This window comes from Eptatretus burgeri, chromosome 5 (genome assembly GCF_056783735.1).
Source record: "Eptatretus burgeri isolate ZD-2024b chromosome 5, Ebu_testis_v1, whole genome shotgun sequence".
NCBI classification, from domain to species: Eukaryota; Metazoa; Chordata; class Myxini; order Myxiniformes; family Myxinidae; genus Eptatretus; species Eptatretus burgeri.
The window spans coordinates 5,492,191-5,517,190 of NC_140965.1; the positions used below are offsets into that span (position 1 = coordinate 5,492,191).

At 46.3% G+C, this 25,000-nt stretch overlaps 1 protein-coding gene and 1 long non-coding RNA gene across 15 annotated transcripts in view; one reads left to right on the forward strand and one right to left on the reverse strand.

Moving 5' to 3' along the window:
* Positions 1–25,000, reverse strand: part of ADK (adenosine kinase) — a 42,926-nt gene that overhangs the window by 16,423 nt on the left and 1,503 nt on the right. For 2 of the 14 annotated variants that reach the window (XM_085880514.1, XM_085880513.1), the window contains exon 2: positions 19,146–19,233. In XM_085880514.1, the coding sequence (XP_085736640.1) occupies positions 19,146–19,233 (88 nt within the window). Of the gene's footprint in view, positions 1–5,637; positions 5,773–7,917; positions 7,941–7,987; positions 8,127–10,734; positions 10,830–12,786; positions 12,841–13,031; positions 13,051–19,145; positions 19,234–25,000 lie in introns of those variants that run through there. The other 12 variants (XM_085880515.1, XM_085880519.1, XM_085880516.1 and 9 more) reach the window with 12 other exon arrangements.
* Positions 10,061–25,000, forward strand: part of LOC147025766 (uncharacterized) — a 30,002-nt gene continuing 15,062 nt past the window's right edge. The window contains exon 1 of the long non-coding RNA XR_015057997.1: positions 10,061–10,426. This is a non-coding gene — a long non-coding RNA (uncharacterized LOC147025766). The remainder of the gene's footprint in view (positions 10,427–25,000) is intronic.

The window sequence follows — 25,000 nt, forward strand, 5'->3', positions numbered from 1 at the left end:
GACGGTGTTCGTCAGTCAGGAACGAGAGAGTCGTAAAAGTCGGAGCGAAAGAGTCAGCAGAACGAGAACGAGGGGTCGGAGAGTCGCAAGAGAGAACGAGGGAGAGTCAGCAGAACGAGGTCGGAGAGTCAAGAAGAGGAGAGTCGGAAGCAGAGGGTCAAGACTTCGCGGGCAGTGGAGCTGCTCGTCGTGTGCGTTGGAGTCGGAACGGAGGGGACGGAGCTGTGGAAAGGCGGCGACATCGGACGAGGGGGTGCTCGCGTCGTGCAGGAAGCTGCACCCGAAGGAGGCCGACAGCGCGACCTGGCCGAGGTGGAGACGCTCGTCGCATATAATAAAGATCCTCTATACCCCGAGCATCAGCAACCCCCTCCTGTTTCCCCCCGCGCTGAGATAGTGCGACCAAGGGGGCCCCGTTCCCACCCCCTGCCAGGCACTGTCCACGAGGCCCGCGGGTTGCGGGGCCATCGCCGCTCCGCGTCTCATCACCAGACGGGTAGGCCCGACCCGGTCTCGGCCCCAGGCCTACCTCATTCTTGGGGTATTTCTTTTCCTTGGTTTTGGGTATGTGTTGTCGGCGCCGTCTGTGAAGTAGAATTGTATAAGTGTTGCCGTGTGCTCGGTAGTCGGTATTAGCTCTGCACTGTGTTTTCACTTTTATGTTTGCTTTTTGTGTAAATGGAATTGTGTTTTCTCTTTTGTGTGCATTTGGTGGAATTGTATTTGTGTGCTTCCCGTGTGCCGAGAATAAATGTGCTTTATTGTTGAACTGTTTCCCGCTTCGCTTCGTCTTTTCCTCCATTGAATCCCCATCTAGCTTCACGTAAAGGGTTGGTAGTGGGCTGAATACGCCCGATAATTAATCGAACCGTCGAGGTCGACGATAACACCGCTCGGTTATCCTGATAGTACGGAACGGGTCGCTTAAGTGGCCCGTGTCCGAAGTCGACCTGCGGCGAGGTGCGATCGCCCGGTCTACCCTCCGCGTGGGTACTTAGGTAGTTCGAATTTGGCGAGCAACCCTATCCCACGCGGGGGCTGATTGGCTCGATCGCGGTGAGACCGAAAGGTCCACCCGTGACTGGTTCCCGGCGTTAGTCCGAGAGGGTCACGACTGGATTGTCCGTCCGGTGGGCGACGTGCCGCGATTCGAGTTACGTGGCCGTCGCACGCCGGCGGGCGCGAAGACCGCAACAATATGTTATGCTTAATGACCGAACGCAAATAAAAGCAAAAATCTCACATCAGAACAGCTGTACACACAATGACACAACAGAGTTTGTAATGTTAACCACTGGCACATCTGCAAAAAAAAAAAACTTTGATATCCCAGTTCCAGAAAAATTGTGGGAACATCTATCTATAATTCCAGCAATGTCTGTGTCTGTGACCGCTGTTTCTCAACAACCACCGGTCCGATCTAATTGAAACTTGCCAGGTATATTGCTGGGGCCCTGTGGATGTGCCTAATCAAGGTTTGATATTAATCGGACAAGTGCTTCCCAAGTTATGGCCATTTATTTATCAAACCAATGACAAGACACGTTGTTGCGTGGGCGTGGCCGATGGTGAAGGGAAGCACAGCCGCATTCCCCATTATGGGTTACAACGTACGGGCTTCCGGAGAGTGATGACTTCGTGTATTCTAATAATTTCTCGATTTCTTATGCGCATTTATAGATAAACACAATGCCCCAAGTTATGATCGTTTTCATATTAGACGGTGCATAAATTTCGGTAACATCATAGTGCTGGTATGCTCCGAAGCAGGAAGTAAATTTCTCTTCTCTTTTTGTTTTTCCTTGTCACGACATTGCGAAAAGGTAAAATACGTTGGCGCTAATGGAATATTAAAACTAAATTGCAAATAATCGTAACTGCGAATAATAGGCGAACTTCCGGGCCACGCACGTAGGGCACGCGAGAGCAAAGAAACGGCCTGTCTGGTTGTTTGTTGCTCGCGGTTTGAATATTTATTTATAATTTTTTTTTTTTTTTTTTTTTTTTTTTTTTTTTTACGGGCACGTACTAGTTCACCAAAAGCATGGACTGAAAATATGGAAGTACTGCTCAAGTACGACCTAATGATCCCATCGAGTGTAAACATCGAAAACAAAGCATTTCGACCAGATATCATAATTTTGTGCAAAAAAAAATAGAAGATGACATTGCTATTTGAAGTGTTAATACCAGTGACTTTGGACTAAACAATGAAGAAATCAAGAAAATGACCAAATACCAAGACCTCAAGAATGAAAGTTGTTCCACTGATAGTTGTAGCTACAGGAATGATGACAAAGAACCTCACAGAGATATTCTATACCATTCCTGGTAATATTATTACAAACAAACTACAGTTTGAAGCTGTCTGGAGCTCAATGATGATCCTAAAGAGACAAAATTTTGACAACAGAAAACTTCATAGCTTGGTCCATGAATCGTGACCCCCTTACTGAAATGTAGGTGGACACTTTGAGCCCACCCTGGGAGGACTCCATTACACATTCTGAAACTCGCATATGTAGATACCAATCAACGACGCACGCACGCACGCACACCTGGTAGTTCTCGGTTTCACCTCCTGAAACTCACCCACATGTGGAGATAGCAGGCAACAGTTACTTGCACGTACACACACACCTGCACGCGTACGCACCGGTGCCAAATGCCGTTGTGGTACATACGTGTACACACATGCAAATGTACACACGCATCAAGTAAATAAAAACGACCAACACAAAGATTTACCTTGAAAGAGGATTTAAAGTGGGTAATTAGCGAAATTCAATTAAAACAAAAATCAAGCCAGAGAACACAAAATGTCGATCTACACTCCATGCCTTCGCATCGAAAACAAACATGGTGAACACCTGATCAGGTAGACCTTATTGATTTAAAAAAATATATATATGCATCGATGTCGAAGTGAGAGGTGGATTACAAATTGAGATCGCACAAAGCAATCCTTGCACATTTTCAGTGGATGAGACACCTCCCGAAGCACTGACCGCACGGCACCGTGGGACCCCACAAAGGCGGAAATGTACGTCAAATCAATGTGAGATTGAAAAAGACAATGGAGCAGCTTGGAGAGCACTCGCCAAGTGGGTTAAGCATTCAAGCAAGCACTCCAATGAAAACTGTCGATATTGTTGCGGATTTCGCGCCCACCGGCGTGCTGACGGCCACGTAACTCGAATCGCGGCACGTCGCCCACCGGACGGACAATCCAGTCGTGACCCTCTCGGACTAACGCCGGGAACCAGTCACGGGTGGACCTTTCGGTCTCACCGCGATCGAGCCAATCAGCCCCCGCGTGGGATAGGGTTGCTCGCCAAATTCGACCTACCTAAGTACCCACGCGGAGGGTAGACCGGGCGATCGCACCTCGCCACAGGTCGACTTCGGACACGGGCCACTTAAGCGACCCGTTCCGTACTATCAGAATAACCGAGCGGTGTTATCGTCGACCTCGACGGTTCGATTAATTATCGGGCGTATTCAGCCCACTACCAACCCTTTACGTGAAGCAAGATGAGGATTCAATGGGAGAAATGACGAAGCGAAGCGGGAAACAGTTCAACACAAAGCACATTTATTCGCGGCACACGGGAAGCACACATTCAATTCCACCAAAAGCACACAAAAAACACAATGCAATTTACACAAAAAGCAAATGTAAAAGCGAAAACACAATGCAGAGCTAATACCGACTACCGAGCACACGGCAACACTTATACAATTCTACTTCACAGACGGCGCCGACAACACATACCCAAAACCAAGGAAAAGAATACCCCCAAGAATGAGGCGGGCCTGAGGCCGAGACCGGGTCGCGCCTACCCGTCTGGTGATGAGACGCGGAGCGGCGATGGCGCCCCAACCCCGCGGGCCTCGCGGGCAGTGTCTGGTAGGGGGTGGGAAAGGGGCCCCCTTGGTCGCACTATCTCAGCGCGGGGGGAAACAGGAGGGGGTTGCTGATGCTCGGGGTATAGAGGATCTTTATTATCCCTGGTGTGCGTCTCCACCTCGGCCAGGTCGCGCTGTCGGCCTCCCTCGGGTGCAGCTCCCTGCATGACGCGAGCACCCCCTCGTCTGGTGTCGCCGCCTTTCCACAGCTCGTCCCCTCCGTTCCGACTCCAACGCACACGACGAGCAGCTCCACCGCCCGCGAAGTCTTGACCCTCTGCTTCCGACTCTCCTACTCTCCGCCTCTGGACTCTCCGACTCTCCACTCTCGACTCTTCTGACTGACGAACACGGGCCTTTTATCCCCCCGTAGCTTCGCCTTTGACCCCCTCCCTTTGACCTTTCACCTCGCTCCCCATTGGCCCGAGAAAAAGTGGGCGTGAAGGCTTTTTGATCCACAAATTTGCATATATCGATCGTCCTGGAGGCGGGGCCAAATCGCCCCTCGCTCACCGATTGGACGGCAAAAAGTGGGCGTGTGTCGTTTTTGATCCGTTTTTGAAGCACAAAATCCGTGATTTTGTACACGCTGTTCGACGCGCGCCCTGCACGAGTCCAACACCGGTACCCACAGCGGGGCAAGAACGGTGGCGATGCTACGGTTGCGAGGTGTGACGTGAAGGTCGTGGCGGTTGTGGTGAAGCGGTGGTTGTGGTTGTAATCATGGCGGTTGGTCCAAAATAAAGATAGTAAAAGAAAAACGGCTATCCTGAAGAGTCGCAGCTCGCATAAATGACATGTATTCCCACTAGACAACGGGTTTGGGCCTAACTACACATGTACTTACCGAGATACCTCACCTAAGGGACCTGAATGGTGGTTTGCGAATTTGGTAACCACAACAATATGAAACGTCTTCCTTGACACGCGATTAGCAACCAACGCCCATTCATATTAAACATACAGCTCCAGGAGACGCCCGAAATGTCACATATGTCCGAATTGGACAAATGAACACTTTTTGAGAAGTCGGAACTGCTTGCAGGTTCGATTCTGGATCTTTAATTTTGTAATTCGTTTTAGTTTAAGAGATACTCGTGGCGAACGCATATGCGGAAATGAAATGAAACTACGAACGCTGTCGTCTCCAGGCGTTTATAAGCATTGCAATGTACCCAGCGATTCGTAGCTTTGATGAACGGCAACTTCCAAGTCAAGGCGTGGTTGAGCAGGTCAAAAAAAACATGGCGGTGTTAGACCCCAATTAGGTAACCCAGGATACACCTTAAGACCCCAGAGAGTGAGGTGGCGGAGGATCGCCTGATTAAAGATATAATTAAATAAGGCCGTTGATTATCTTCAAAAGGGGTGTTTTAATTAACCCAAGCACGCAATTATCAATCTTGCACCTCCTTGGAGTTCCCTTAGTATGCATGCAGTTTCAGGTTGCTAGGTTTTATCGTTTTGGAGTAATGGGGAAGACACACAAGTATATATATATGTATATTAGGATTAAAGGAGATCTTTCAAATGTTCACCATCATGAAGGGGTTGGAACCGCCACTCACACGAAGTTATTCAGAGAAAACCCAAACAAGCAAACCCCATGTTAGCAAAGTGACATTCTCCACTTTTTCAAACTTCTCATATTCTAAATCCTTTAACTCCACACAATGTTCCACAAATTATATTCCTCTTCGATCATCCACGCCCCTGGTTCAAACATACGCGAGGGAAGGCATTGCACCGATGTCCGTCTTGCAGTCTATCTCGCCGACACGGCGGTCCTCAGATTCTTCAATGCTGTCCTTTGCTTCCCGGCTCCGAGTTGCATCAACTTTCTTGTTCACAAGGCTGTTCAGTCTGCAACGGTAACATAATCAACGATGAGATACGAGATGAACGCTTCGCAGAGGGTCGGTATTGCTGAAACATTGATGGCATGGGTTATGTTGGCTTGCCATTGCTTTCCGAGTGGTCATTCAGGATAAGAAATTGTAATTTGGGTGCCAGTGATAACTAGTCTACTCTTAAGGCCTAAGTCACATTTGCCACGGCGGCCGTGGGGTCTCCAAAATCTACGGCCACTAGCAATTATACGGCAGCCGCGGTATTTCCACGGTCACACAATGTTGCAGTCACAAATGTTTTTATATTTGGGGGAGCCGCACGGTGTATTTATAAATTGTGGAGACTGAAAACGTGGGGTTGCCGTACGGTCTTTGATGTCGCACGGTGACCTTATGGTGTTCCTGCGGTGGCCATATAATTTAAGGCGACCGCAGGGGGGCCCTAAGGCGAACGTGCGGGCCAGACGGATGGTAACGAGTGGGCTCTTTTTTTTATTATTTTTTTGATTTTCCACTAGTTTTTTTTTTTTTTTTTTTTCTTCCCGGCTTGTCAAATTTCTACGGCAAACGTTGAAATCAAAAAAGTTACAACTCCGCACTATAATTCTACGGCGACCCTACGGCCTGTAAAATATAGCCATACGGCGTCAGGCCACCCTGAGGCCACCTCAGAAACTCTGCAGCCGCCGCACGTTTGTCAATTCAGAGGGCGTACAACCACCGTATTCTCGCCGTAGAGCAAACGTGACTTAGGCCTAACCAAGGACACCATGGGACCTTTAATGTTCACAAACTAATGACGGCAGATGGAACACAGATTAACGTATTCCCATTCCCAAACACCCCCACTCCAGAACCATAAATATTCCCTCTTCCTAAACCCCTCCCACACACCATTCCCTCTTCCTTAACCGCTCCCCGCCACACACCATTCCCTCTTCCTTAACCGCTCCCCGCCACACACCATTCCCTCTTCCTTAACCGCTCCCCGCCACACACTATTCCCTCTACCTAACCTCCTCCCCGCCACACACTATTACCTCTTCCTAAACCCCTCCCCCCTCCACCATTCCCTCTTCCTAAACCCCTCCACCATTCACTCTTCATAAACCCCTCCCCCCTCACCATTCTCTCTTCCTAAACCCTCCACCCCCACACCATTCTCTCTTCCTAAACCCCTCCCCCCACACCATTCTCTCTTCCTAAACCCCTCCCCCCCACACCATTCTCTCTTCCTAAACCCCTCCCCCCACACCATTCTCTCTTCCTAAACCCCTCCACCCACACACTATTCCCTCTTCCTAAACCCCTCCACCCACACACTATTCCCTCTTCCTAAACCCCTCCACCCACACACTATTCCCTCTTCCTAAACCCCTCCCCACCACACACTATTCCCTCTTCCTAAACCCCTCCCCCTCCACCATTCCCTCTTCCTAAACCCCTCCCCCATCCACCATTCCCTCTTCCTAAACCCCTCCCCCATCCACCATTCCCTCTTCCTAAACCCCTCCCCCATCCACCATTCCCTCTTCCTAAACCCCTCCACCCCCACACCATTCCCTTTTCCTAAACCCCTCCCCCCATCCACCATTCCCTCTTCCTAAACCCCTCCCCCCACACCATTCCCTTTTCCTAAACCCCTTCCCCCTCCACCATTCCCTCTTCCTAAACCCCTCACCGCTTAACCATTCTCTTCCGAAAATCCTCCCCTCTCCCACACCACCCCCTCTTCCTAAACCCTCTCCCCCCATCATTCCCTCTTTCAAAACCCCTTCCCCCCTCCCGACACCCATTTCTCTTCCTAAACCCCTCCCCCCATCATTCCCTCTTCCTACCCTCACCCCACCATTCCTTCTTTCTAAATCCCTTCCCCCCCGCCCGACCATAATGTCCATTCACCCCCATTCCCAATTTTCCCACAGCACCCTCCCTAACTCGTACCACACTCCTCCTACAAGTCCCTCCCCCCTCGATACATAAATGTATTAATAAAACGTTTTTCTCATGTTACCGTAAAACAAGTGGAAGTAAAAACTCCCCCAAAAAACAACAAAACATTTCGCTTGTAACAAGTTCGGCTTCCCACAGTGACACATCACCATTACGGTTAAATCACGTGTTTGTGGTAACCGTGCCCCACTCAACCTTAGCTTACACGCGATCGCACTCTTTATGTCATCACCCCGTGCAGCTCTCTACCCCCATTCCCTCGATTATGCCCTCACCAAGCGCCTCAGCGCAGCGAAAGAGAAGAACTCCCAATCTCCGCTCGCTCTTTTAACAGCTCCTCGGCCAATGGGCCCCGCCCTGTCACCAAACATGGTCCTGACAACCACACCCCGTTTTGCAGAGAGAACGCTGCAGACGACTCTCGGCCAGATCTGCCCGAGTAAAAAAAATAAAAAATAAAATAAAAACCAACTGACCAATGGAAGACAGGAAGAGCCAGTTACGGGCCGTGCCCTCTTTTCCCGACTCGGTGAAATATATAAATAAATAAATGCCGTTCGGACGCAGGCCTTCGATAGCCTGACCGTACGAACTGTCCACACACCTGTTATCTTGGGGAACGCGACAGCGTCCAGGCTTTGCCCCTTGAGAGCACACACACTGTCAACTGTACGGATTAAACGGACACCACGACTCCAGTGCGGAGTCCGTGCTATTCGTGGACTCCATCGGGGTCGGCTTCGGCACGAGGCCGAGTGGGAGCAATGGACGGGAAAGTGCGGACCCTTGTCACACAAAGCCCCCTCACACGCACAACTCTGCTACCGTGTTGTCTGGTTCTCACCGATGATCGACCGAGGTGGAAAAGCATGGCGGAACGCATTTACGTTCCAACAAAACTCCACCAAGGGCCCACGGGAGGTTAAATTATTATTGGTATCATTGATTAAGTGAACGCACGCATTTTGGAAACAAACGACTACACGAGGTTGTACATTCACTACATAGGCCATGGGGAGAGGAGAGGGAGGGTCCGTGTGTGCAGAGGTCAAAATTAAAGTTAAACCAGCGCTAGTTACCAGTCACTACACCGTGACGGGCGTGTCCACGTCTCGGACCGTGCCGCAGGCCGGAACACCGTCGACACTGCTCCTCGCCGAGAAGAGAAATGACTCGCAAGGCATTGCCCTTTCAACTGATGGGAAATACAGATAGTATAATAAAAATATTAATCTCGGCCAATGGAAGCATCCGGCATGTTGGAGAAACACGCCACCTTCAAACGAACCTGCTGCTCAAACGGATGGACGGGAAGGTGTGTGTGCTGGCCAGGGGTAATTTGGTGAGATTGCTGCGCACTCCTCGTCACAGTGTCGAAACAATACGACAGCCGAGGTTTGAATTCCTACAATAAACTTCGTCTCGTACAAGGATGAATGTCTGGTGATGGATGTGGCAATCCGTCCAAGCTCCAGGTCACTGCAAATAATAACCACCATCATCTACAGGAGGCCTTTGTTGGATTATTGTAAATGATATTAAACAAGATTTGCAACATGGTTTCCCCATTACAAGGTTTAAGTTAAGCAAGCCATGCACCTTCTACTAAATGTCTTCCGTGCACCTACTAAATGGGGGGATGAGGGGGTATATTATTACAAGGGCTTAGGAGGCTAAAATAAGTAAATTGAGAAATGGGAGAAAAGTAATGATGTGCAAGAGTGAGAGAAAATGGCGAAGAGATGAATATGGGTAAAAGAGGGGTACATGGAACACATGGAACACGTGAGCAGGGGTAAAAATTAATTAAAACGCCACCGTATTGTGTACATCATAAATAGATGGACCCCAACAGTGATCATTTACTTTGAAATCGATTCAAGACGACGACGAAAGCCGATGGCAAGTCTTCACATAGTTGGAAATCAACTTCACCGGGGTGCAACGCCACGACTCGTGCTCACGTGGAGGCAGTCACCACCTGGATGACCCAATTAGCTTACTTCCCAGGTATGTATCAGCATGCCTGAACAAGCACACTCACTGGAAGTGGGGGGGGAGGTAACCCACAAAACATGAGATTCAAGAGAATTTGATGGTTTTTCCTTGTGGTGTTCGCGTAACAGCAAGACACATGATGCGGACATTTTGGTTGTTTTAAAGACAGAGAACCATTGCAGTGGCTTTGCAAGCCAGGTGTGGGGCATCCACAAGGTGAGCACCTCAGTGACTGGCATATTCAGACATGCAACATACTGCCAAGATACTGCGACACCAAACTCCCAATGTTTGCCGCACATGGCCAACCCAAAAACAAGTTATTACACTGTGGCACCAATCAGGGAAGAGCTTTATTGTCATAGCAACAGTGAGTATCTGTTACACAACAGAGTAGTTAAAATTATAAACATCTCGTTGATGCATTTACTGGCGTCACAAGGTTTGGACCAGTAAGAGCGAGCATTTAATATTAGGAGTGCAAGAAGCAACTTGGGCCGGCAGGATGACCTTGCGGTAACGTACACTCGCTTCCAAGCCGTCTCTCCTGGGTTTGAATCCCGACCCAGCTATAAACCATCATCCTGGCGTTTCACGGGCAGGGCGAGTCATCAATGCGCACGTCCTCCCTCGGATGGAAGTTAAACTGGGAGACCCGTCTGCCGACGCGACTTGGCGGACGCCAAAGATCCCACGGTGTCCTTCGTGAAGAGTAGGTAAGCTATCTGAATGGTTCCATTACAAATGGCTATCTGAATACCCCCCCCCCCAACACCCGCACCCTGAAAAAATTACAAATTCCCAATGACCAACTGACCAACTGACAAACTGACAAATTCCCTTGCCAAATTCCTGCTGGGACTCGGGTACTCAACGGAGGCTCCGATACGATCGTATAGATCGATCAACGTTGGGTTTAAAGTAGTCTGCGAAGCAACAAGTGTCCAGTTTCAACAAAACATTCAAAAACGATGTGAAGCCGAGCAATCGAGTTGAGGGAAACAAGGGTGGATTCGGCTCTCACACAAACTACGCGTCGTTCTACCTTTCTCCAACTTCCATCTTCCTCCTCTTCGTCGTCCTCGGCTCATCTCCTCTCTGTCTGCCCTCTGCTGTGGTCTGAATGTGCCGAGCAGAAGAAAACAATCAGCCATTGAGGGAGTCAGACGCGAGTGTCACGAGAGGAATAAATTTTCATCACAAGACACACGTCAGAAAATAAAACTTCTAAAGTCCCCAGAAAGCTCTTTTCCTGCTTTTGAAACAAAGTAACACATGGAGGTTCAGCACAGGATGAAGCAAGGTTCATCTTCCGCAATCTTGTTCCCAATCAAAGGGAAAACAGAATGTGCACGACGCCCCGCGTGCCCGACAAACGAGCGTGCGTTAGCAGACGAGACAGATTCGGATTGCCAAGTAATATATTTATTTGTGCCGAACCTCCGCATGCGACTGTGGAACTCGTGAAGTTTCACCCAAATTTATCAACACGTCCAATTGCTATATATATATATATATATATATATATATATATATATATATATATATATATATATATATATATATATATATATATATATATATATATATATATATATATATATATATATATATATATTATACGAAACATGATACGTGCTGCATCCTTGCTTGACATTCAGCATTTAAAAAGGTCACATGAGCACGGAAAATACCCAGACGTTGGCATCCAGGGGGAGTGGGGAGGGGTGCAGGAAATTCCTCTTTAGGAACTGCCCTGCTGAGTGCGGTGAGAAAAGTGGTGCCATTGTGATGTCACAGCACTTCCCCCAAGCTCATTGGCTGTGTTCGTCTCGGGCAACTGTCTTGTGCCATCGCGTGTGCGTGTGCGTGTGCGTGTGCGTGTGTCAGCTACATTACAAGCCTTGGATCATGCTTTAAATAAAAAATAAAATAAAAAAAGAAGCTTAACAGCTTAAACATGCTGCAATTAATGAAACATACATACTAGTCATGGATGCGTAAAAACAAGTCCAACAAAACCCATAACTCGTACAACAATATTATGTCGTGTTAAAATAGTTTGGGACAACGATATACTCGGACTCTGACTAACTATTCTGAAACCTCGTCTACTCGTGTGCAACAAGAGAGTTCATAGAACACCTTACCCCACACAATGTTGAGAAAGGACGTGGGTAGGGTTACCCTTCACTTTTTAGTTGGACGAAGTTAGCTTGGGGCATAGCATCGCCGGGTGCCGCCATTTTGACCGAATCTCGATGTTCCTCCACTCTGAGAGCGTGAACAGAAAATCTGATTGGTCGAGACGGCGGACAATTTTCCCAAAGTTCTGCCGAGTTGGAGATCTTTTGGAAGAGCAGACAGGGCGATCTGTGTCGTGCAGTGTTCACAACATGAAATTAAATTCAAAAACTAAAGTTGCTCGATCACAGAATGACGGACACACAAACCAATTGCTTCCCAATCCCTGCTTTGTGCCAGCACGGGGTAATGAAGACACACGTGATGCATCAAGGAGGTAGACATGCTCAGGTAAGGCTTGACCGAGGTACCGCGACTTGAACAGCACCATGACCGAGAGCATCGACCCCGTCTGGACCTAACCGTGCAGGTATCCTGCAACCTCAATACAGATCATCAAGCCGCCCCGACATGACCACCCCCAAACTGAACCCCATCTTGTAAAACAGAACGTTTGCAATGAACACGCATTTACAGACAACAAACTTCCTTTTGATTTCAACTCAATCATGAACTTTTATCGAAAAAAAAACATCTAGATCCTCCCAATTTGGAAGCCAGCAGATGCTTAGAAATTGTTCTTCTTCTTGTTTGGATACAGACTTAAGGTTTGTGGCTGAGCTCGAGGCTTATCTGGCAGTGTAAGAAAGGGTACTGGTCTCGTACTGGAGTTTTCATTGCGATATACTTGGTCGCCACATCGACAAATTCACAGCTTAAACGACACCAGAAAGGAGAGAAAGCTCAACTAAGTTTCAAAAAAAAAACAAACAAACAAAAAAAAATATATTTAAACTTACAATTGGAATAAAAATAAATAAATTGCATTTACGTTTATTGGTATTCGTTTCGTTTTGAGCTTTTCGAGCATCCAACTGTGTGTGCAATGTAGTGGTTTCCACAACTTGCCTGAAGCAACAAAAGTAGTGACATCACACAATGTGCTCAAACACAGCAGAGAGATCAAAAAGCAACAGAGTACGTACAATACCCATTACGGGGTACAGAATACAAGCCATTCCACAACCATTTCAAAACACGTCACATGATCAAAAAATACCGACCGACGAAGAGCACCTTTTACAAACAGTCAGCTGCGGCGTAGCGAGTTCCGAAGACTTCTGACGTTTCAACTTTGTTGTTGTTGTTGTTCTTCTTGTTCTTCTTGTTGTTCCTCAGGAAATACCGTTTTATTGACCTTTCGGTACCGAGAGGAGAGTGTGACCACCAATGTACAAAGCACATTCACTGCAGCTTCGTTTTGAATCACCTGCACTGGGATGCAGCCTGTGGCTGCTGGTTGCATCATTGCTGGGAGCACAGCTGTGCTGCTGATGCTGTGCCCTTGTTACCAGTAAGCTGGTACTCATTTTGTTGACCTCAGAAGGAATGTAGAACCATCTTCCAAATCATGATCATTGCTCTTCCCGCCAGAAATTCCATTTTGCTGTGACTTCCTCAAAGACTCCTCAGTTCCTCCCTCCGAGCTTCTCAACACATGCTGAGACTTCATCCCCCTCTTCGCTCATACTGTGGGTGCAACCTTGTACAACAGTTGACCCGTCACCCTGTTATTGTGCTTTTGCAAGAGCCTCGACACCCGTATTACAAATACATTTAGATACAGCTAACTAAACTGAAAGGTTGTGAAACACAAGCTCATGTCACCACTTGCACGTACAGTACAAACACAATCTTCTCCGTCAGCAAAAAGATGGTTAGAGCTGTGGGTCGTAATAAATAAATAAATAAAAATCATAAGAATAACAACAATAACATCAGTAAACAACTGTTTTTAAGGTCTCGCATAAAGGCGAATCCCATGTCCAACATTTAATTTCAACCACCGAATGGTCAGGTGATTGAAACGCAAGCCAAATGTTCTCGGTCCGAGCCTTCTCCCATGTGGAAAGAAAGGGGGGGGGGTATCTCACTGGAATACACAGGGAGTGAGGAGGGGGAGGTTATCTGATGAGAACACGCGGGAGTGGTGGGGGGTCAGCCAACAGAAACACGCAGATAGTGAGAGTGAGACCACCGAGTGACCATTTCATCATTATCTCAATGCCTTGTCTGTGTGAAAATGAAAAATAAATAAATAGTTGGCTGTTGCAATTTGTGTCACAATATTCTTCTTCTTCTTCTTCTGAACCACCTGAATCGCACCTGGTTGTTACTGGTTAGTGGAGTTATAATTGCTCGGGAACTGTTGTTGCGACTAAAATGCAGTGCTCGCTTGTTCAGAGTGCTCATGACACCTCGTTTACTATTCATCAAAACACACCGTGGTATCTACAACGTCCCTGGTCGGGGCGGATCACCTGTCTGTGAAACACCAATCAGGTATTTTATAACCGGGTCAGGAATTGAACGCACATTGGACACCTCAAAGCAGGAACCGACACAACGTGAGTAAGTGAAGCACCATGTCAGGACGACACTCCATGGGATTCCCGTCTGTACGCAACTTGTCTGTTTAATATACTGTTCAAGTAATAACACAAACAAGACAAAGACGCGTTGCCCCCAAAACAAGACAAAGAAGTGCAAACAACAAAACAAGAGAAACAAGTGTAACCCACAAAACAAGATAAACAAGTGCAAACAACAAAACAAGATAAACAAGTGCAAACAACAAAACAAGATAAACAAGTGCAAACAACAAAACAAGTGTTACCCCCAAAACAAGAGAAACAAGTGTAAACAACAAAACAAGAGAAACAAGTGTTACCCCCAAAACAAGAGAAACAAGTGTTACCCCCAAAACAAGAGAAACAAGTGTAAACAACAAAACAAGAGAAACAAGTGTAACCCACAAAACAAGATAAACAAGTGTAACCCACAAAACAAGATAAACAAGTGTAACCCACAAAACAAGATAAACAAGTGTAACCCACAAAACAAGAGAAACAAGTGTAACCCACAAAACAAGAGAAACAAGTGTTACCCCCAAAACAAGAGAAACAAGTGTTACCCCCAAAACAAGAGAAACAAGTGTTACCCCCAAAACAAGAGAAACAAGTGTTACCCCCAAAACAAGAGAAACAAGTGTTACCCCCAAAACAAGAGAAACAAGTGTTACCCCCAAAACAAGAGAAACAAGTGTTACCCCCAAAACAAGAGAAACAAGTGTTACCCCCAAAACAAGAGAAACAAGTGTTACCCCCAAAACAAGAGAAACAGTGTTACCCCCAAAACAAGAGAAACAAGTGTTACCCCCAAAACAAGATAAACTAGAGGGTGAGCACTCAGTAGAGTGCAAAACCTCCACCGCCAATACTGCTGGGTCACTTAAGTGAACCTGATATCCTATTCAAGTTGCAAAATGTTTGTTTTTTTTCTCTAACAAATTTTTTTGGGGGGGATGGAAATCACTTAAAACATGTAGAAATGCCCAAAAAAAATTTCTAATAAAATCGAAATTGGAAATAAAATAATAAATAAATAAAAACTTGCAAAAAATTTTTTTGGGGTTGAAAAATCACTCAAAACATGCAGAAATGCAAAAACAAAAATTCAAATATTTTTTCAAAATGGCCACCATGTTGGACTTTGGACTGGGTTCAAAATCTAATGGCATGATCCTTGGACCATACCTAATCCCCCCACCAAGTTTCATCGAAATCCGTCCAGGAGTTTTTCCGTAATACTGTTCACAAACAAACAGACATACAGACAGGGGTGAAAACAGTAACCTCCGTCCATCTTAGATGGCGGAGGTTAACACGTGTTCCCCCCAAAACAAGATAAACAAGCAGTCATAGACTGGTACTTAAGAAATCGTCAACTTGACCTCTGACCTTGTCTAATAAAAGCTGTCTCTGGAGAAGGTAGCGACGTAAACCAGAAGTTTCTACGATGATTCTGTACCAATCCATCAAAAAAATCGAATGTTTTGGATGTTTGACCTCACTGTGACCTTGACCTTTCACAGATTTTTACCAAAATCTAATCAGCGCAAGCCACCACCCTCCTGAATCACGTGGTGTAATTTGACATTGGTAGCTTCTTCCGTTCGAGTTATCATTTTTTGTATGTTTGACCTCACTGTGAGCGATTTTGACCAAAATCTAATCAGCACTAGCCATCACCCTCCTGAATCACATGGTGTAATTTGACATTGGTAGCTTCTTCCGGTCTCGAGTTATCGTGCCTACAAACAAAACAAACTAACAAACAAACAAACAAGCAGTCATAGACTGGTACTGAGGAAATAGTCATCTTGACCTCTGACCTTGTCTAATAAAAGCTGTCTCTCGAGAAGGTAGCGATGCAAACCAGAAGTTTCTACGATGATTCTGTATCAAACCATCAAAAATTGTCGACCGAAGCAAAAATCTCCATTTCTCCACGCAATTATATTATACCTTAACGTAACTCAACGACACGTCTGCTCGAGCGCACTGCATCATGGGACGACCCGTGACTCGTCGAGTGAAATATTTTTTATACAATCTTAAAACGTCTCCAAAACATCCGATTTTTACCAGAATTTCGACAACCGAGTTTTAAGCGTCCTAAGCGATAACAAAAACCGAAGACAAAATTAAAATCAAAGTTAAAACGAACTCGTAACGTCGAGCGAAGCAAAAATACTCCATTTCTCCATATGAATTTACGGAATTATGTTTGACTTCACTGTGACCTTGACCTTGCACCGATTTTGACCAAAATCTAATCAGCACTAGCCATCACCCTCCTGAATCACCTGGTGTAATTTGACATTGGTAGCTTCTTCCGTTCGAGTTATCGTGCCTACAAACAAACAAGCAAACAAACAAGCAGTCATAGACTGGTACTTCCGAAATCGTCAACTTGACCTCTGACCTTGTCTAATAAAAGCTGTCTCTGGAGAAGGTAACGACGCAAACCAGAAGTTTCTACGATGATTCTGTATCAAACAATCAAAAATCATAACGTCGGCCGAAGCAAAAATCTCCATTTCTCCACGCAAACCTTAACGCAACTCAACGACGCGTCTGCGCGAACGCACTGCATCATGGGACGACCCGTGACTCGTCGAGTGAAATATTTTTTATACAATCTTAAAACGTCTCCAAAACATCCGATTTTTACCAGAATTTCTACAACCGAGTTTTAAGCGTCCTAAGCAATCACAAAAACCAAAGACAAAATTAAAATCGAAGTTAAAATGGACTCGTAACGTCGAGCGAAGCAAAAATACTCCATTTCTCCACGTGAATTTACGGAATTATGTTTGACCTCACTGTGACCTTGACCTTTGACCGATTTTGACCAAAATCTAATCAGCACTAGCCATCACCCTCCTGAATCACGTGGTGTAATTTGACATTAGTAGCTTCTTTCGTTCTCAAGTTATCGTGCCTTCAAACAAACAAACAAACAAATAAACAAGCAGTCATTGACTGGTACTTACGAAATCGTCAACTTGACCTCTGACCTTGTCTAATAAAAGCTGTCTCAAGAGAAGGTCGTGACGCAAACCAGAAGTTTCTATGATGATTCTGTACCAAACCATCAAAAATCGAATGTTTTGGATGTTTGACCTCACTGTGACCTTGACCTTTGACCGATTTTGACCAAAATCTAAGCAGCGCTAGCCAACACCCTCCTGAATCACGTGGTGTAATTTGACATTGGTAGCTTCTTCCGTTCAAGTTATCATTTTTTGGATGTTTGACCTCACCGTGACCTTGACCTTTGACAGATTTTGACCAAAATCTAATCAGCGCTAGCCATCACCCTCCTGAATCACGTGGTGCAATTTCACATTGGTAGCTTCTTCCGTTCGAGTTATCTGTACCAAACCATCAAAAATCGAATATTTGAGCTTGCTGTGACCTTGACCTTTGACAGATTTTGACCAAAATCTAATCAGCACGAGTGATCACCCTCCTGAATCACGTGGTGTAATTTGACATTGGTAGCTTCTTCCGATCTTGAGTTATCGTGCCTACAAACAAACAAACAAGCAGTCATAGACTGGTACTTATGAAATCGTCAACTTGACCTCTGACCTTGTCTCATAAAAGCTGTCTCTTGAGAAGGTAGCGACACAAACCAGAAGTTTCTACGATGATTCTGTACCAAACCATCAAAAATCTAATGTTTTGGATGTTTGACCTCACTGTGACCAAAATGTAATCAGCGCTAGCTACCACCCTCCTGAATCACGTGGTGTAATTTGACATTGGAAGCTTCTTCCGTTCTCGCGTTATCATTTTTTGGATATTTGACCTCACTGTGACCTTGACCTTTGACCAAAATCTAATCAGCACGAGCCATCAGCCTCGTGAATCAAGTGGTGAAATTTGACATTGGTAACTTCTTCCGTTCGAGTTATCTGTACCAAACCATCAAAAATCGAATATTTGACCTCACCGTGACCTTGACCTTTGACCAAAATCTAATCAGCATGAGCAATCACCCTCCTGAATCACGTGGTGCAATTTGACATTGGTAGCTTCTTCCGTTCTCGAGTTATCGTGCCTACAAACAAACAAACAAACAAACAAACAAAGAAGCAGTCATAGACTGGTACTTACGAAATCGTCAACTTGACCTCTGACCTTGTCTAATAAAAGCTGTCTCTCGAGAAGGTTGCGACGCAAACCAGAAGTTTCTACGATGATTCTGTATCAAACCATCAAAAATCGTAACGTCGACCAAAGCAAAAATCTCCATTTCTCCACGCAATTATATTATACCTTAACGTAACTCAATGACGCGTCTGCTCGAGCGCACTGCATCATGGGACGACCCGTGACGCGTCGAGTGAAATATTTTTTATACAATCTTAAAACGTCTCCAAAACATCCGATTTTTACCAGAATTTCGACAAGCGAGTTTTAAGCATCCTAAGCGATCGCAAAAACCGAAGACAAAATTAAAATCGAAGTGAAAACGAACTCGTAACGTCAAGCGAAGCAAAAATACTCCATTTCGCCACATGAATTTACGGAATTACGTTTGACCTCACTGTGACCTTGACCGTTGACCGATTTTGACCAAAATCTAATCAGCACTAGCTATCACCCTCCTGAATCACGTGGTGTAATTTGACATTGGTAGCATCTTCCGTTCTCGAGTTATCGTGCCTAAAAACAAACAAACAAACAAACAAACAAACAAACACGGAAGGCATCAATATACTTACGAAATCTTTAGATTTCGTAAGTAACAAACAAGCAGTCATAGACTGGTACTTACGAAATCGTCAACTTGACCTCTGACCTTGTCTCATAAAAGCTGTCTCTGGAGAAGGTAGCGACGCAAACCAGAAGTTTCAACGATGATTCTGTAACAAACCATCAAAAATCGAATGTTTTGGATGTTTGACCTCACTGTGACCTTGACCTTTTTTTTTGTATACCTTGTCGAGGCTCGTATGAGAGCTAACACACAACTCACAGCAAGGGGGCATGAGAGAAGAGGGGCGGGAGTGGAAGGGACAAAACAGTGGGGAACAGACACATTAGGTGACCTGTGGAAGGGAGAGGGATGGGGATGGGACGGGCAACATGGCGAAGAGAAGATGGACATTACAGGGACTTTCAGGAAGGAAAGCAGGGGAATTGAAGGAAGTGGGCTTGGGTGGATTATCGGGGGTAGAAAAGATCGAGGATTTGGATGGGGGAAGATAAGAGGTGGTGGTGAACAGCTGTTTTGAAAGCCTGGAGGGAAGAATGGGAAAGAATAGAGTGAGGAAGTTTATTCCAAAGGCGGGAAAAAAGAGGAATGAAAGAGTGAAGATGAGCAGTGATTCGTGATTTTGGTAGTTTTACCAGAAGGGGGTTGTTGGCGGACCTTGAGCGCCCTGTGGAAATGTGGTGGGGACAAATTGCAGAGAGAGCAGGGGGGGCAAGGCTGGAGAGGAGTCGGTAGAAGACAGAAAGACCACCGACCAACCTGCGGTGATTGAGTGAGAGGCCCAAAGACTCAGCTTCATTGCGGGAGATGCCGATGATTTTAAATGCCCTGGTTTGGACAGCGTGAAGCCAAGAAAGGTGGGAGGCAGGAGCACCAGCCCAGAGGGGAGAGCAGTACTCCATCAGGCTACGGACAAAAGCTTTGTAAGTAGTCAGGAGCTCAAGAGGGCCGAGGAAGGACTTTGCATGACGGAGGATTCCCAGTCGGCGACTGGCTTTTGAGGCAAGGTTGGAAATGTGGCTTTCCCAGGAAAGGTCATGGCAGATGGTGAGACCCAGAAGCTTGAAAGAAAAGACTTCTTCCAGAGGATTGTTGAGAAAGTGGATGGGGGGGTTTTCAAAACGGTCCTTTCGAAGAGACATGGTGAGAGTGTGAGGTTTGTCTGGATTGAAAGACATGTTCAACGGGTTGGACCAGTTTGTGATTTTATCCAGATCTGCAGTGAGCGAAGAAGCTGCTGCTTGCAGGTCTGAGGGATGGTACGGCAGAGGGTGAAGTTGTCGGCAAAGAGAAATAGAGGATTTTCCAGAGAGTCGAAGAGATCATTGATGAAAACCAGAAAAAGAACAGGGCCCAGATCGCTACCTTGAGGAACTCCAGCCTGCACAGGAAGAGGGGATGAAAGAACTCCATTTAGGGCCACACGTTGACTGCGACAGGAGAGGAAGTCTGCGAGCCATGAGTGGAGATGGCCTTGAATACCATGGGAAGAGAGTTTGGTGAGTATTGCAGGGTGCCAGACTGTGTCAAAAGCACGTGATATGTCCAGGGATACGGCTCGGATTTCCTGTCTGGCATTGAGGACCTCCATCCATTGATGGGAGAGCAGAAGCAGCATATCCAGGGTAGAGTGACCTGGTCTGAAACCAAATTGATGATTGGAAATCAAGCCATTGGAGAAGAGGAAGGATTTCATGTCTGAAGCGAAGATGGATTCCATAACCTTGCTGATGATTGGGAGAAGGCTGATTGGTCTGTAGTTACAGGGATCTGTTTTTGCACCTTTTTTATGCAGGGCAGTGATGTTAGCAGATTTCCAAGCAGATGGCAGATGATCTTGGGCAAATGAGAGGGTGAATAGAACAGAGAGAGGGTGAGCAAGAGCAGAAGAGCAGGCTTTGAGGACACGTGGACTGATACAGTCTGGACCGGTTGCAGAATCTGACTCGAGGTTTGAAAGCAAGCTCTCCACCTTGTAAGGAGAAAAGGATACAGAGTCCAGGGACAGTTGGGGGCGACTGGGTAAAGTGGGTAGACAAAGTGATGGGTTTAGGACACAAGATTTAGATGCAAACACCGAGTTTAGACATTCGGCTTTATCACGTGTGGTATCAGCAGTGCCGCCATTTGAGGTAAGGGAGGGATGGAGGGGGAACATACACCAGAAACAGATTTGATTAGACGCCACCAGGATTTTGAGGAGGGAGAGAGGTTTGAGAGTTCAGACTTGAGATGAGAAAGATGTTGTTTTCTGGCTCTCCTGAGGGTAGATACACACTTGTTCCGAGCTTTGTGGAAGGAACTGAGATTGCCCTCAGTTGGATTTGCTTTCCATGAGGCAAAGGCAAGTTGTTTCAGGACAACTGCCTCGCCACAAGCTTCAGTAAACCAAGGGCGGGAGGAAGGGTAGGACAACTGAACACGAGAGGGGATAAATCTGTGCAGGAGGGAGAGCAAGTTTCTTTGAAAGAATTCCCAGGATGAGTTGATGTTTGAGAAAGTAGTGATAGGAGACCAGTCCGTAAGTTTGATGGCTGCTCGGAGACCCTGCCAGTCGGCTTGAGTGAAATGCCAGACTCGACGGCGGTGAGGTGGTTCTCTGATAACAGCCAGAGAGATGTCCACTTTGACAAGGACGTGGTCAGAAGAACCGATTGGAGCGAAGGAAGAAGCGAAGAGCGAAGGAATAAGATCATCGGCATCTCCCGCAATGAAGCTGAGTCTTTGGGCCTCTCACTCAATCACTGCAGGTTGGTCGGTGGTCTTTCTGTCTTCTACCGACTCCTCTCCAGCCTTGCCCCCCCTGCTCTCTCTGCAATTTGTCCCCACCACATTTCCACAGGGCGCTCAAGGTCCGCCAACAACCCCCTTCTGGTAAAACTACCAAAATCACGAATCACTGCTCATCTTCACTCTTTCATTCCTCTTTTTTTCCCGCCTTTGGAATAAACTCCCTCATTCTATTCTTTCCCATTCTTCCCTCCAGGCTTTCAAAACAGCTGTTCACCACCACCTCTTATCTTCCCCCATCCAAATCCTCGATCTTTTCTACCCCCGATAATCCACCCAAGCCCACTTCCTTCAATTCCCCTGCTTTCCTTCCTGAAAGTCCCTGTAATGTCCATCTTCTCTTCGCCATGTTCCCCATCCCATCCCCATCCCTCTCCCTTCCACAGTTCACCTAATGTGTCTGTTCCCCACTGTTTTGTCCCTTCCAGTCCCGGCCCTCTTGTCTCATGCCTCCTTGCTGTGAGTTGTTAGCTCTCATACGAGCCTCGACCAAGGTATACCAAAAAAAAAAAAAAAAAAAAAAAAAAGAGCAGCAGATATTGTCAGGGAAATTTGTCAAAATCAGATCCAGAAGAGATGGAGTACCATTGGTTGAGATCCGGGTCAGGAAGTTGACCGATTGTCAGTCCTAATGAGTCGCAGAAAGCTTTTGCTGAGGTGCCATGGCAGGTGAGAGAGGTACCCACACCGAGCCAACTGGCGTGATGACAATTGAAGTCACCACATATGAGGAAGAGAGAGTTTGGATGAGAAGATAGAAGATGGTCCATGTTTTCGGATAGTGAGGTGTAGATGGAGTCATCACTGTTCGGTGGACGGTACAGTACACATATAAACATGAGGTGGGAGTGGAGGGAAGCCGAAGCCAGAGGTATTCCTGGGGGTGTGGGGGAGTGAGAGCAGTGCATGGAGAGTGAGGAATAGAGTCTTTGATGAAGAGAGCAACTCCTCCACCAGGACGAGGCTCAGGTCTGTCATACCGCAAGAGGGAGTAACCAGGGAGAGATACTTGGGAGTCAGACACGTCTTGGGAGAGGAAAGTTTCTGTTAGGCAGATAATGTCTGGTTTGTCAGTGGCAACCTGTGTGGAAAGATCTGAAAAGTTTGAGCGAAGGCCCCGGATATTGGAGGTCCACACTTTCAATGAAGAGGTAGGGGAGGAGGCTTTGGGTGCAAGAGGTGGAGGGGAGGGGGAGGGAAGGAGAAGGGACGAGGGGGGGGGAGGTAAGGAGGGTTGTTGAAAGAGTGTGGGGTATTGCAGAATAGCGAGGGGAGGGGGCCGAATGAGGAGGAGAAAAGGCTCTGTGGTGCTGGGCGAGAGGGGGGACAAGAGAGGGGGAAGAAGGCAGTTGAGGATTTGAGGAGGTGGAGTGAAGAGATGGAGGTGAGAGGGCAGTGGAGGGAGGCAGCTTGGTGGATGACAGGGGGGCAACTTTGAGAAGGAAGAGTGAGGGGGATGAAAGGTGGGAGAAAGGTGAGGGGGGGGGATTTTTGAGAGAGGTGAGAGGGGGGCTTGGAGGGAGAAGAGTGGGATGGTTGCTTTGAGAGAGAGTGAGGGGTGAGGGGGGTGAGTTGGCACTGAAGTTGGAAAAAAAGAATGTTTGATGGAAAGCGAGCATCCATGGCAAACTGTGGTTTTTAAAAGTTTTAGGTCAGAGATGCAATTTAACAATTCTTGATGGATGCAATGAAGGCGAATTCAGAGCATGGAGAGAAGAAGCGCTGTCATAGTTGGATTTTTTTGGCAAGGAATGAAGGAGAGCTCGAAATGAGAGCAGTCTGTTAAAATAGCAGAAGAGTAGTGCATTATGAAACAGTAAAGAGTACCACAAGTGTGAGAGAGGAAGATGAAGCATTACAAGATCGTTTTTGTTGTTAATATTAATGTTTAAGAGTTCAACAGATTAGGTCATGGAAGTGTAGAAAAAAAAAAAAAAAAAAAAAAAAAAAACGAGGAAGAAGACGAGGAGGAAGTTAAGAGGTTGAAGAAGAAGCAGAATCGGGAGAAGGTGAGCGTGTTGTTGTTGGGTATTTTTTTTTTTGAGATAAGAAAGAGATTAGTTGGGAGAATGGGGGATGTTTGGAAAGTGGGGAGGATGAAAATTGAAGGTAATGGGGAGAAAAAAAAAAAAAAAAAAAAAAAAAAAAGATCGAACACCGAGTGGAACCGGTAGGGCTCAGGCCGAGGCCAAGGCCTAGGCCTCAAACACCAGGTAAGAACGTCGACAAAAATACCTACAAAATAGCACGATTTTTGAAACAAAACCAAACTAGGAACACACAGTAACATGTAGGTGAGAAAATTAAACAGTTAAAACGGGACAAATAACGACCGGAAACTTAACTTTGAGAACGTCAGCAGGGAGCCCCGAAGGAGACCTCTCGTCGCTCCAAACCCAGAACCCGGAACCCGAGGTGTAGCAATTTTGACCGATTTTGACCAAAATCTAATCAGCGCTAGCCACCACCCTCCTGAATCACGTGGTGTAATTTGACATTGGAAGCTTCTTCCGTTCTCGAGTTATCATTTTTGGATGTTTAACCTCACTGTGACCGTGACCGATTTTGACCAAAATCGAATCAGCACTAGCCATCAGCCTCCTGAATCACGTGGTGTAATTTGACATTGGTAGCTTCTTCCGTTCGAGTTATCATTTTTGGATGTTTGACCTCACTATGACCGTGACCGATTTTGACCAAAATCTAATCAGCACGAGCCATCAGCCTCCTGAATCACGTGGTGCAATTTGACATTGGTAGCTTCTTCCGTTAGAGTTATCTGTACCAAACCATCAAAAATCGAATATTTGACCTCACTGCGACCTTGACCTTTGACCAAAATCTAATCAGCACGAGCCATCACCCTCCTGAATCATGTGGTGTAATTTGACATTGGTAGCATCTTCCGTTCGAGTTATGGTGCCTACAAACAAACAAACAAACAGAAACGGAAGGCATCAATTACTTACGAAATCTTTAGATTTCGTAAGTAACAAACAAACAGAAACGGAAGTCATTAATATACTTACGAAATCTTTAGATTTCGTAAGTAATAAACCAATGTCACCCGCAGGGTGACACGTATCTTGCCAAAAGGTGACCACGTGTGACTTCTTGTAGGTCAC